Source organism: Aspergillus melleus (assembly GCF_016097325.1).
Source record: "Aspergillus melleus strain CBS 546.65 chromosome Unknown contig3, whole genome shotgun sequence".
In the NCBI taxonomy this organism is placed as follows: Eukaryota; Fungi; Ascomycota; class Eurotiomycetes; order Eurotiales; family Aspergillaceae; genus Aspergillus; species Aspergillus melleus.
Genome location: NW_025763372.1, coordinates 3432935 through 3446376, shown reverse-complemented (window position 1 = coordinate 3446376; position 13442 = coordinate 3432935). Strand labels below are relative to the sequence as shown.

Here is a 13442-nt window from a genome sequence, read left to right as displayed (position 1 = left end):
CGTTCATAACTAAAAGGCGGTATTTCCCAATCGTACGGTAAATAGTCATAAAAATAAAAAGATATTCTAACCAACGAAGGCCTATCTCATTAGAAGTCCATCCATTAGGACTAACTTCAAACCTGATATCCAATGAAAGCTTTGGTTTTTCATACCAACCCTCTATATGAACCTTCCCTTTGAAGATAACACACGGAGGAAGCATTCAACCAGTAGAGTTAATACATTCAATCGAAGTAACCCATTCCCGATTGCCTGGCTGTACAACACGCGCTTTGCCATAATAATCAGCTCTAGTAAGTACTCGAGCATTAGATATTAGGCCCATAGCGAAGCCAATCTCGTCGAAGTTGTAGATATCCTTCTGTGCGATCCCATGTTGCATTATAGTGATTTGTACGCGATCAAATCACTCTTTCATCACTTTAGGATCTTCGCATTTAGCGCGTCGATAGTCATATCGTCGAGAAAAGCAGGATTTTATTTCAGAATGGCGTTTAATAAAGTTGGTAATCCAGTTCACTCCGACTGATTGAGTAGATGTAGTACCGCGGCCAGCAAGAAGAATATTAGCCATTTCTCGTGCATCTGATGGCTTAGGAGGAGCTCCACGTCGATCTAGCGATAGAATCCATCGTACAAGCGATTCCTCTTCATTTTGAGTCATTTTATGATTGTTGGCGCATATTTTTGAGCGCGAAGTTCTTCCGCTAAGTCGACGACTGAGAGTTTCATGGCAGATATGAAAAACACGCGCAGCTTCACGAATACTGCGAATTTCTTGATTTTTCAAAGCAGCAACAGCAAGTTTGATTCTGTCTTCCCGTTCTGCTAATTTTCTTGAATTTTGACGCGCTTTTGGAGGCATGGTTGATGGTTGAATTAGGTGAGGTTTTCCAACGCGTCTAAGTTGCGGGCGGTGTCACGTTCGTTTGTGTGTCACGTTCGCTTGTGAAATACGTTACTAGTTTTGTTGTTGAATAAACTGTTGGACGCTCTATTTATGTCTGATACGATTGATTTTATCTTTTTTTTTTTGGCTTGAATTCCTATTCGCGGTAGATAGCAACAAAAGAAGAGGTATCTTTCAACGAACCGCATGAGAACAAGATGCAGAGATGCAGAGATGCAGCGCCATGCCTTGCAAAGAAAGAACAAATCAGCACGACGAAGAAGAACAAAAAGTTAAAAACAGACATGCGTCTATCTATATACTATCCATTTCAAACTGGCGCATCTGCTTCGTCTTTTGGGTCGCAACGCAAGAAAAAGAGAGAACAAATGCATAAAGAAGCAAAAAAGAACAGTGGTCATGACATGGTAGAGTTGGTAATGCTGGGCTTGATTGGCAGACATAAATGAGATAATGGATAGGATACATATCAATGAAACTGAATGGAAGAGATCAATGTAAAAGACCATGTACAAGAGCTACCTCCGTAGGATATAAGGCGAAACAGAGTCAGAGAGAGGGAAAGAAGGGCGGAGGAGAGGCAAAGAAAAAAGAAGAAGAGGGACATGATCATGATAAGCTGGTACTGCTAGCCATCCCATTCGGATCAACAGCGACAGAAACCGGGCCGCCCGTACTCGCCGGCTTGGTGTTCCGTTCTCGCAACCGACGGCCTTCCATGAGACCGCGAAGACCACGCTTCTGCAGGCCGATGACGCTGCTAAGGTCACCGGTCCAGATCTCGCGCTGAGGGTGGATTTCAGCGTCGGTGTCGCGACGACGGTGGCCGGAGGGGAGGTCGGTGTCGGAGTGATCGAAGCTAGTGTTGGTGGATGCGGAGGTGGAGGTGCTCGCGTTGCTGATGGAGTCCTCACGGTCGCGCTCCCGTTCGCGTTCGCGGTCGTGGCTGCTGGAATGGTTCCGGTGGCGACGACTGAAGATGTTGGTGTTGATGCGCAGGGGGATGCCGCGGGACTGGGAGGAGGAGCCGCCGGCGCCGCCGGCGCTACTGGCGACCGACACGGCAGAGGTGGTGCCGTGTTCAGTATCGGACGAGTCGGAGGTGAGTCGGCTGCGTTGCGAGGCATTGGTGCCCGTACCCGTGGACGACTCGCTGGCGGCGTGCGCGCCATTCAATGCTTCGAGTGTGCCTCCCGGTCCGCCAGTGAAGCCGGTGCCGCGACCACCTCCAGCCGCCATGGCTGCAGCATTGAAGACGGCGGCGGCGTTGCGGCCGTCGAGCATCTGGTGCAATCGCTCGACGGTGGCTTCCAGGAGACCGTCGACTTGGTAGGGACGAGCGAGCTGGAGCAAAGAGCAGAGGATCTGGGGCGTGCAAAGAGGGGAGCCGACGGCGGGAACGGAGGAGGTGTAGAGATAGTAGACCAGCACCTGCAGGGTGAGGTGGGTGTGGGGAAGGTAGAGCACGCGAGGTCGGGAGGTCGGGGGTAAACTATGCGCAGAGGGTATCTCAAGATTCGCTAACAAGGACTTGTAGGGAGTGGCGGAGGGATTGCTGACGAGGGTGGTGGCGTTCGAGTAGTTGCTATTGTGTCCGATGGATGGGGTGATCGTGATGCTCGAGTTGCGGCTGGGATGCATCTGCACCGCCGTCCGGAGCGTGGCCGAGTCCGACATCCCACCATCCGCGGATTCGCGCAGGAGCTGGATGAAGTAAGGGCCCCATCGTCGAGTCAGGATGCGTGAGTTGACGGGGATTCGTTCTCCGCCCACCGCTTGTAGTTCCATGTCGGCCATCTCCGGGAGCGTCTGGGCCAGTTTGCCCAGCTCATCCGACGCCGAGGTGAACGGTCGACCTCCGGACGTTAACTGCGTCAATTTCTGTTGAAGAGAGGCTGGAACAGACGGGGCACTATGCGAGACGTACCCCGATGTGGGCGCACTCCGGCACGGATTGTTGTACAAACCGTACGCTTCCAACTCTACCATGCAGACATGGGAAAAGTTCAGCCGGCGATGGTTGTAATCCTCCACCAGGCTGCGCTTCCGGTGCCCGAGAATCACAAAAGTATTTCTTCTCGCCCACAACACTCCGCGGTTCCAACTGCCGTGGCCGAACACGGACCCACCGGCGTCAATTCGGCCCCAGGTGAGGGTCTTCAGATCCAGCGCCCATAGGGCATACTCCTGCTTCGACGAGGTCAGGTAGGTCCCACTCACGACAAAGTGTCCGTTGATGACACCGCCGTTCGGGAACCGCAGCCCCGGCGGCGACGCTTGGCTCTGCATGGACTTCTCGACCAGGCGTCCATCGGGCAGCCGCAGTTGGAGCTCGAGCTTGACGTCCAGGAAATTGTAGTTGGAGTAGATGAGCATCGGCGAGCCCTCGACCTGGGACTCTTCGGCCGGCTCCTGGGTGTCCTTGTCGGCCGCATTCGACCCAATATCCGAGACATTCATGCCGACCAGGGGCGCCACCACGCTGCGATAAGCCCCGCAACTTCTCCCCAGCGAGCTGGTGTTGGTCCACTTCAGACTGCGCAGGTTGAAGACGCTGACCTGCTCGATGTAGTGGTTGGAACTATCCTGTCCGCCCACCACCACCATTTCGGCACCGCCGAAGCCGTCGATATCCACTCCGATCGAGCCTTGATGCGGATTGGACGAGGCAGGGTTATGATGGATAGCCGATAGCGGCGCACTGGCGGAAGTGAAGTGAGCGCTGGAAGGCAGGATAGTCGCGCAATGGGCGTATCGACCCTGAGGCGAGTCGGTCGCTGGCACCCGAGTCCACGTCCGCGAGGGCACATCGAGAATATGGATATCAGACATGACCACCACCTCCGGTTGCGCCTCTTGACCGGCCGCGCCGTTGGTCACAGGGTCTTTGGGAGCATTCAAGGCCGGCGACATACCACCGTAGCAGACCAACTTGTTATCGCCGAGAGCACAGACGCTGTGGAAGTATCGCGGGCGTGGGATATCCCCGGAGGTATCGATCCTGGACCAGTGACGCCGAATCAAGTCCAGCTCGTACAAATCGGACGTCAACTGCGGGCGGTTCTTCGACAACACCCGACCACCGAACACGTAGAGCTTATCGCCCAGAATGGTCGTCGTCGCGCCCACCAGCGGATGGGGCTCTCTGCCCGTCGTCCGGCGCACATTGCACACGAGACCCGACAGGTTGATAGGTCCCGAGTTCGACGGTGGCTGCGCATATCCTGGCGACACCCCGGAAGCAGGGTCATCTCTGGGAGCATCCAGATAGCCCAGACTCGACTGACTCCTGGACATCATCTTGGTGACAATGGGTTCTCCCCGGCCGAGTCAGCCCTCCCAGGTGTGGTTAATCCTTCGAATTTTCCGTACCCCTTGTCCCCTGTAATCTGTCCCCAATCCCGATCGTTTACCGGCGCTATTGAAGAACAACTTGGGCGTAAAAAGGAATAGACTGCGAAGGCTCGTTGCCCGTAGATATACACAGGTTATCGTCGGTGGATCATGCCACTCACTAAAAACCCAAACGACGGAGGAAGGAAAGCGATCGTCGTCCAGACCGAAAATTGGGCCCAGGACAAAACAAGAAAAGGCCGACAAAAGACTCGTGTCGAGGATGAAAGTAAGGATTAGTCGAAGGAGGACGATAACAACGGAGGAGGGGGTGATCAAGCCAGATCGGAAGCGAGCGAGATCAGAGGCGGGAAAAAAAGACGTGATTCCAGCCAATGCAATGCGGTGGTCGAAAGTAAAGGGATCGAGCGTGACGTCGATAAGACACACCGTCCCCGGATGTAACTTGGTACAGGGAGAGGGAGAAAAACAATGTAGTAATAGGTAGAAGAATCGACGACAGGGGAGGCGGGGAGAAGGAGAGGGACAGAAATGGCAGGAGGTCAAAGACGGGGAAGGGAAGGGAAGGAAGGCGGTCGATGCAGAGACAGAAAAGAGAGTCCAGGCACCCGTTCAGCAAAAGTGGAGTCCCAAAGGGCGAAACGTCCGCTGACAGCAAGACTAGAACCGCCGACGAAGCTGGTCGAAGTCGTCGTATTTCCTCCCTGTTCACAGCACGGTTGCACTCGCAATTCAATTTCCGACTGATTTCTTGACTCGGACTATCTAGGTCGTCCGTGCTCAATCCATCCCTTTCCTCGGGATCGACGAGCCCGATGTCTTCTATTGATGTATACGAATGATCCCACATGGGTTGCAACGCGGGCAGTGCGCGCTTACAGGCCCCAATCCACGGTGGTCATCCACCATCTCAACTAAGCCCGTCCGGACAGGCAGACTCCAGGGGGAAACTCATGCAGGATGACATCGAAGCTACAGTTGTCTTCTACGCCACATCTGCCGCGGCAATCGTATTCGCTGTGCAGGACCCGATGGATTGGCAGTTCCTGCAGCTCCGTCTGCATCGCTCTACGTCGAGTAGGCGCTTGTCGATCGCTCTGCTTCGATTGTGTTTTATTTGGCTTTGTGGTGATTGTTTCTTTTTTAAAATCAATTGAGATTCGTCAAGAGGTATCAATGTACTAGAAAATTCATATCCATAACCTTCATGCCCCCTGTGCTCTCCACTACGTCTCCCACCGTCAGTCCGTGCTTCCGGGCTGCATTCTCCCGTCAAACACGTCGGTGCGGATTGGCAGAGTCAGCCAGACACGGTCATAAGTTACTCCTTCTTGTTGATGTTGGTGAAGCGCAGGTAACTAATGAGAAGCTCAGTTAGTATCGCTCCAAATCCTCGAGATTGCCACTGGAACGGCTCGTATAACTTACGGCTTGACGGTGCGGACCTCGCCGAACTTCTTCTGAGCATCCTCGGTGGAAACGGGGGGAGGGACGACAACGTCGTCACCGGGGAGCCAGTTGATGGGGGTGGTGACACCGTGCTTGTCGGTGGTCTGGAGAGCGTCGACGACACGCAGCACCTCGGCGGTGTTACGGCCGGTCGAGGCGGGGTAGGAGAGGATGAGACGGATCTTCTTGTTAGGGTCGATGATGAAGACGGAGCGGATGGTCAGAGCCAGGCCTAGCGTCGCGTTAGCTTTCGGTCCCTCTTCCAAAAGTATCCACGGTGTGAGTAGAACATACCCTTGGAGTCGACGTTGGTGGTGTCCTGGTAGTCGACCATGTCGTACAGGTAGGCGATCTTGCGGTCAGGGTCGGAGATGATGGGGAAGGTGAGCTTGGAGCCGTTGACCTCGTCGATATCCTTGATCCAGGCATGGTGGGACTCAGTGCCGTTGGCGCTCTGAAGGTGGAAAAAAACGCGGGGTCAGCATGCCATGATTCTTCCTCGTCCCCGACAGCAGCAGCAGCAGCAGCGAATTGCACTTACCAGACCGATCAGCTTGACGCCGCGAGCAGTGAACTCGGGCTCAAGCTTGGCGAAAGCACCCAGCTCGGTGGTGCAAATGGGGGTGAAGTCATCCTATTGTTGGCCTTGGTCAGCTCAGATTCATGGAGAGCCAGGAGTCCCCCTAAGGCCAGAGGGAGGACGGGTCACGTACGGGGTGAGAGAAGAGGATGGTCCAGTTGTTGCCGATGAACTCGTGGAAAGAGATGGGACCGTTGGAGGAGTCGGTCTGGAAGTCAGGGGCAGTAGAGCCGAGACGGAGGCTGTCACGAAGTCACAGGTCAGCAAGTGACTAAATTGGATACAGCAGAGCCTAGTGTAGCTAGTATGTACTTACGGAGCAGCACGTTCCTGAGCCATTGTGAAAGTGAGGAGGGATGAAACGAAGAGAAGGTGGGATTTGGGAATGGAGATGGTAGAAGAGAGGAAGAGAAAGAGAGAGAGGAGGGGGGGAAGAAGGTTAAGTTAAGTAGCTACAGTCTAGACATCTACAAAGACCCAAAGGACCCCTCCAGCTCTCCCTCGCAACTCCCGGCGAATGACGGCAATCAGTCCCCGATCACGCAATTGACTCACCGCCGGGTAGGCAGAACACCCCTGATTGGTCAACCAGGGACTCCTCCGCGGGGCTGCTCAGGTAGGTTCCTTAAGAGGGGTTAGCGTCTGCCCGCATTCGGAGGGGTCGCTCTGGTTCAGGGGGAAGTCTCTATAGTCTATAGAGTATCTTATGTGTTTGACTGTTGCTTCAGGTACGTAGCATGCATGCTCTCTCTCTCCCTTTTCCTATCAGCTTCAACCTTCACATATAACAGAGTAACCATTCACACAATCAATTGAACCCATCTATGTAAACTTCCTCTCACCCGAATCTGTCGGCCGACAGCTCTCACGGGGAATGGAATGGAACCAATAGTCACCGTAAGAAATGGCGCAATTGTGTCTATCACTTGCGGGCATCTTGGTACTTCAGCCAGATGGAGTAGTAGACAAAATGCCAAACCTCCCCGAACGGAGCCAAGGAGGCTTTGTGCATGCGTCCAAGTCCACACTGACCAGCTGGCCCGGTAGTCGATCCTGCAAGGACCCACCGTCATGTCGCCTTATGGTAATTGCGTTGGAGAAGAGAGAGGGTCAGAGAATGTGATCGAATTGAGTGGATATTAGTGAGAAAATCGGGGACTCATGTATATACGGGGGCTCAGTCTTGAAGAGAGCCTGGTGGTATGTACAAGTCTTGCATGTTGCATGTCATTAATCGTCTTACTTTGAGTACTGCTGCTGGATACCGGTTCAATGCTGATGCATGATTTCCTATATTCAATTAGCCATCTCGCCCGTCCAGCATCATGGACATGACATACGCTGGCAAATTTACTTCTCGCGCGGATCTGTGGCCCGTAGAACGCCAACACCCACGGCACGACCGTTAACAAGACACCCTAGTTGGCAGTCAGCAAGGGGAAATAAAACATCATCAGATACGAAACCGCTTACGATCCCCCCTAGAAGACTAGAGGCAGCCGGGTACCCCAGATTCGTGAACATCGCGTTCGTCACCAGCGGAAAGATACCCGCGAGGACATTGCGACCTGCAGCTTGGCAATCAGCTAGTGCATGGAATGGATACACGGGACAATAGGACTGACAGAATGATTGAGCGGCAATTGCGGAGCTCGCATATCGATGGTATGTATCGGCCAGATAATTGAAAGCAGCCAGGTAGATGGTGAAGATGCCCATGGTTGCGCACCCGATGGCCAGGGTTGGTACAATCCAGGGGACCGACGGAAAGGTTGTCCATCCAAACCAGAACAGGCCGATGGGCATCAGGACCGACTCCACGCATGTGAAATACAGACGTCCCTCGGGCGTCCCCCTCATCTTCCCGAGGCGGGTGGCGAGATGTTCTTGATAGACACTCATCACGGTGGCTAAGATCGAACCGACGGATACAGCTGCGGGCACGCGAGATCAGCAGGTCAGCTCGGTGAGATCGTGCATAGAAGTGCTTACCCGAGAAAACCGCTCCGGATTGCTCTACGTTGAAGTTGTGGTTCGTCGAGAAAACAATGGGAATGGCGCTGAAATTGAGGTACAGAATAGCCCAGCTGAATGATACCCAAAGGGAAAAGAAAAAGACCACCGGCTCGGTGAAGAGAAGATCTGGGGCACGTCATGTCAGCCCTATCGGTAAGCCGGAAGACCGTCAGGGCATAAATTCAAGACTTACGAAACGGTCTGAAACAGGAGATCGTAATCATCTTGGCTAGGCTCTCACGCTCCTCGTCACTCTTCACCTTCCATCGGATGCGCCGCACTTGTTGCTTTTCTACCGAGTCGCTCGAATTAAAGATGACTCCGTGGTAACCCGCGCCCTCCAATGCGTCGTAATACTGGTTAAGCACCTTCGCTTTGCGACTCAGAAGTACACTGCCCCGGGTTTCCTTCAAGAAAAGGGTGAGGATTACAAGGAATCCCGCGGCTACGATGGCTTGTGAATAGTAGATCCAACGCCAGTCCGCACGTTGCTGGATGAAACCAGAGATGAGCGGACCCAGACCGGTGCCGAACAGAACGGCTCCCGAGAAGTACGACATGGGCGCGTTCCGATCTTCGGCGTGATAGATATCTGCAATAATGCCTCCGACCATGGTGGAGAAGGTCGCTGAGAACGAGGGAGCATGGCGTTAATCGCTGTCCAGTGGCTGGTACGATCAGTCAAAGTTCAAGGGTATACACGTACATCCGCCTATTCCCAGGAAGAATCTGGCCACGAGCATGCCCGCCAGGGACTCTGTAGCACCACATCCAATCAAGCAGACTGTCCAGAATATTGTGTCAGCAGTATCAGGCCGGGCTAATCACCTTTTGCTCATTGAAGTAAACCAACCGGTAAACACAACCCCGCTCGACACAAAGATGGGTCTCCTGCCATTGATCTCGGAGAAGGGCGCCAACACCATGGGGGCTATGGCGAACCCAAACGTATACAGTGTAATACCCAAATTGTATACGACCCGGCTAACTCCCCATTTGGCTGTCAGCTCGTCGCCCGGAGGCGTATACTCACCCGCCGCATAAGCCGACATGGCCGTCACGCAGCAGCAAATAACGGTGATGATGCTCTTGCGGGCATTAGACCATAAGAAGGGCGAGGAATATTTGTTCAATTTAGGGCTGGGCGGGGGTGTCTGCTGGCCCGGCTGTGGAGACGAGATGCCAACGGGATGGGGTAAAGGTGTGTCAAAGCTGAGATACAAGTACTCGATCTCCTGGTCGAATTCGCCTCGCGGGTGGGTAAACCTGTCAGGAGTTCGTTCATACTGCGGATCCGCACTGGCGGGTTGTTCGCCCAGGGTTGAGTCTGTGTCCCGCGCGGGATTCATCATCGGTTAGTTATAGTCGGTTTTCCCCATAGAATCATGAATGGGGATTAGAGTAATCCCAGTCGGATTAAGAGATAACATCGAACGGTCAATGAAAACGTGCAGACATCCGACGCGAAGAGGGGAAGGGAAGGAAATAAAAGGAAAGGGGAAGAGGATGGCGACATAATTTCAAGACGACGATCGGTGGGCGAGATAACCCCAGGTTCTCCGACTTGGGGGAGGGAAATCCCCAGGTGGAGACCGGGATCTGCTTGGAGGAGACGAAGTCGACGGGGGATCGGTCTTGTTCCCAACACAGGCTTGGAATCGACGAGTGCCAGAACCGGTCAGGCAGTTATGCGCGCTCCAGCAGGCGAAGGCCGACGTTATCCACCTCATGCAGGCCGGAGATGGGAGGCCTTCTCCCCGAGGCAGCCAGATGCGGAACGGGGGGGCCACAAGGATGTCCAGCCGACGGGACCCATGGGTATTGGATCTACTGAATTCACCCCAATTTCTTGGCGAGGCGATCTGGATAATCGGAAGAGTGGTTCTGGAAGGTGAAGAGGGAATACTAATATTAAAAATACCAGCGAATCTGAGTCTGTCCGGAAGATCATCCCGTCGCTGCCTCTGTCGGCCATGGAATCACCTGCATGCACGTGATCATGTCGTCGATCGGCGATATGTCGAGTTGTTGGAGGAGGCTCAGAAGTCCTACACCGTAATAATTAGACGAATGGCTTCCCCATACTCATAAGGGTGTTCAATTCCCCAAACAGAGAGGCTAAACCACCGAAATGACCTCGATAGGTGACTGATCAGCATTCGGCAGTCCAACCGTTCATCGTCGTTGAATCGGGAGGATCAAGAATAGTCAATCACGGAGCAACTACCTAGCTTCTGCGGGAAATACTCGCAGCCGGGCCAGTGGACAGGTCTCAGAGTCTCGGTGCAAACGCATATGTGTACATACATGTGTGTACAGCGCATCCAGCCCTTTGGCCGCCAAGGCAGCTCACGTGATGATCGCCTGAGGCCCGCGCCGTCTCCATCGAAGAAGAATAAACAATCACCTGAATCATGAGGACAATAAGAATAACAAGATAAAAAGATATATATATAAAATCAAAATAACATGAATTGATCCTGAGAACCAACAAAAAGGTTTCTCTGGCAATCTTCCAGTGTTACCAGAGTTATCCGTACCTCCAACGGTGCTCTCTCACTCTTCCCCACGAGGAACGACCCAAGCGCCCCAAGCTCCTCCTCAGTTTGTCCTCTTTCTTTCTCTACTCTCCCTCTCTTTTCCTTCCTTCTCCTCTTCCTCCCCCACTCCTGTCTTCTGACTGGTTGGAACGCTTTCATTCTTTCATTTCCTTTTTTAGTTTTCTTCTACCGCTGGTCATTATTATCTCCCTTCCACTTTTACCTTGGTTTCTTTCCCTCCCCGTCTTCCAAAAAATTGAGGGAAGAAAACAAAAGTTCCCCAAGAATGGCTGCCAACAACAGGAAGCGCAAGTCCGACGGCGCGTCGCTGGCTGAGGAGGCCAGCTCCCCTAAGAGAGTACGTAAGCTTTGATTCTTATTTTTCCGGTTTCTTTTTTCGCGTTCTGGTGCAATTACTCAGATAGAAGATCGACGGGTCCGACCTGAGCGAGCGCGTCATGCCAGGGCACCAAACAAATGGCCAATTATTGATCGCCGCTCTCTGACGATTCATTCATCCCATTCCTGGTTACACACTCTTCCCCTTTCTCCCCCCAGAAATTCATCATTAGGAAATAATCTTAATTCATCCTCCCCCTTTTCTGTATCCGACCACAACAATCCATCGCGTCTCAAATCAAAGCAATCGTCATCCCAAGTAAAGAACTAATGTCGTCGCCACCCGAGCAGGTTGCTGCTCCGTCCACTGGAGAGAAGAGGAAGAGGGGCCGTCCTCGCAAGTATCCCGAGGGTACGACTCCTAAGCCTACTTCAGGCAGAGGACGCGGTCGTCCGCGCAAGGACCCCAACGCAGGTCCGTATCCCTTCTCCATCGCCCTTCTACCCGTCCAACCGTCGTCGTCGACGCGAACGCGTTTCAACGCATCGTATCTCACGCGTATTCTAATCGGAGAACAGAAACTCCCTCCAAGCCTAAAACTCCCCAAGAGGGCAAACGCCCCGTGGGCCGACCGAGAAAGTCTCTCCCTAACACCCCTCTGAACGGCACCGACAGCCCCTCCCGATTAAAATCACGGAAATCCGCGTCGGCCGATGCCAAAGCGGCTGAGGATGAGACCGATAGCTCTGGTCGCTCGTACTGGTTGATGAAGGCCGAGCCGGAGTCGCGCATGGAACGAGGCGTTGACGTCAAATTCTCTATCGATGACTTGCGTGAACGCAAGAAGCCAGAGCCGTGGGATGGTAAGTCTTTTCCTCAACATCCTCGATAACACCTCCCCAGGCTGACACAACTTTCAGGTGTACGAAACCCCGCTGGTAAGGATACTGTCTAGCACATATTGGTGAACTGTTTTGGGGGATGATAGGCTCACCGCCGATAGCACGAAACCACATCCGGCAAATGAAGAAGGGCGATCTCGCCTTCTTCTACCACTCCAACTGCCGAGTTCCCGGAATCGCGGGTATCATGGAGATCGTTCAAGAGCACTCCCCAGATGGTATGTGAGAATCGGGACAAGACGCGTTTCGTTTCGGCGACCGTGACTAACGACGTGATGATGAACTCTAGAATCAGCCCTTGACCCCGCTCACCCTTACTACGACGAGAAGTCGACGCGGGAAGACCCCAAGTGGGACGTGGTTCACGTCGAGTTCCGACGCAAGTTCAAGAACTTTGTGCCGTTGGAGGAACTGAAGAGTAATGCCAAGTCGGGCGGACGACTGGAGGGTTTCCAGGTGCTGAAACAGCCTCGACTAAGCGTTTCTCGCGTGAGCAAGAAAGAATGGGACTTTGTGCTGGGTCTCGCCAAGGAGGATCCCGAATCCGAGCAGTCGGCAGAATCCTCTAAGGAGGAGGCCAGTGCAGAGGATGTGGACTCAAGCGAGTAGGGGTGTACCGGTATTCCCCCGACTCGTTTTCTCGTTTCTTTTCTTCGGTCATTCACTATCTTCCACTATCTTCATTTCTACTGCCAGAGTCCTGGGAACGGATGTCTGAGGCTTCAATAAGGGTATAGCTAGTTTTCCTTGTGTACAATGAATGGGCATTTCTATTTCCGCGGGTTTTCTTGTTCGAAAGGGACCAACAAAGTAGGACCAGAGTAATCGACCTGAGGAGACCTTCAGCTGTGAGGGATTAACCTTGCTTAGTCCCTCCAGCGGTCGAGCGCGTAGGCCGTCTCAACGTAACCGGTGACCTAGTAAAAGCTGCACCGACTACACCAGCGTCTGGGATGTTATGCACCCGATTGGAGCTCCTCACAGACAACCCCCTAGTATGGTATATAACGTCACCACCACCCGCTCGAACAGAGGTCGATACTCGGTACAATCAGAGCTGATGCTCGACGCAGAGCTTTCACTTCCAGCCTCCGCCCCGGGAGATATGCCCACCCTTCATGCATAGGATCGACGGTGCACGGTCAGCAACCAACCTGATAAGTCCATAAGTCCGGTCGAGAAGGACCAATAGCAAATGACTAGTAGTATCCGACAAGGCGAAAGGGTCCTGATACGTCATCCGGGTTGCAGCGTGCAGACCTTCGCAGGATTCTCGGAGGGCATTGTTCGCTGGACGAGGATGCCGAGGTGAAAGGTGGACAGTCTGGTTTGAATCCGTGAGTCAGGG

At 53.4% G+C, this 13442-nt stretch overlaps 4 protein-coding genes across 4 annotated transcripts; 1 reads left to right on the top strand and 3 right to left on the bottom strand.

Annotated features, from left to right (window-relative positions):
* Nucleotides 1-1522: 1522 nt before the first annotated feature.
* LDX57_006242 (putative regulatory protein Ral2) lies at nt 1523-4213 on the bottom strand (the record flags this gene model as incomplete). The annotated part of the gene is made up of 1 exon (XM_046087936.1): nt 1523-4213. One exon carries the CDS (start codon nt 4211-4213, stop codon nt 1523-1525), a length of 2691 nt encoding a protein of 896 aa, XP_045943904.1.
* Nucleotides 4214-5588: 1375 nt separating this feature from the next.
* LDX57_006241 (peroxiredoxin) lies at nt 5589-6635 on the bottom strand (the record flags this gene model as incomplete). Its single annotated transcript, XM_046087935.1, has 6 exons — nt 5589-5625; nt 5696-5948; nt 6011-6170; nt 6258-6350; nt 6430-6538; nt 6613-6635. 6 exons carry the CDS (start codon nt 6633-6635, stop codon nt 5589-5591), a joined length of 675 nt encoding a protein of 224 aa, XP_045943903.1.
* A 930-nt stretch (nt 6636-7565) lies between these two features.
* Nucleotides 7566-9664, bottom strand: LDX57_006240 (MFS transporter; the record flags this gene model as incomplete). The annotated part of the gene is made up of 8 exons (XM_046087934.1): nt 7566-7586; nt 7637-7714; nt 7770-7864; nt 7922-8230; nt 8289-8438; nt 8506-8940; nt 9019-9096; nt 9166-9664. The coding sequence occupies 8 exons, from the start codon at nt 9662-9664 to the stop codon at nt 7566-7568; spliced, it is 1665 nt and encodes a 554-aa protein (XP_045943902.1).
* A 1474-nt stretch (nt 9665-11138) lies between these two features.
* On the top strand, nt 11139-12703 carry LDX57_006239 (uncharacterized protein; the record flags this gene model as incomplete). The annotated part of the gene is made up of 6 exons (XM_046087933.1): nt 11139-11210; nt 11543-11666; nt 11771-12055; nt 12113-12130; nt 12181-12312; nt 12384-12703. The coding sequence occupies 6 exons, from the start codon at nt 11139-11141 to the stop codon at nt 12701-12703; spliced, it is 951 nt and encodes a 316-aa protein (XP_045943901.1).
* Nucleotides 12704-13442: the final 739 nt, after the last annotated feature.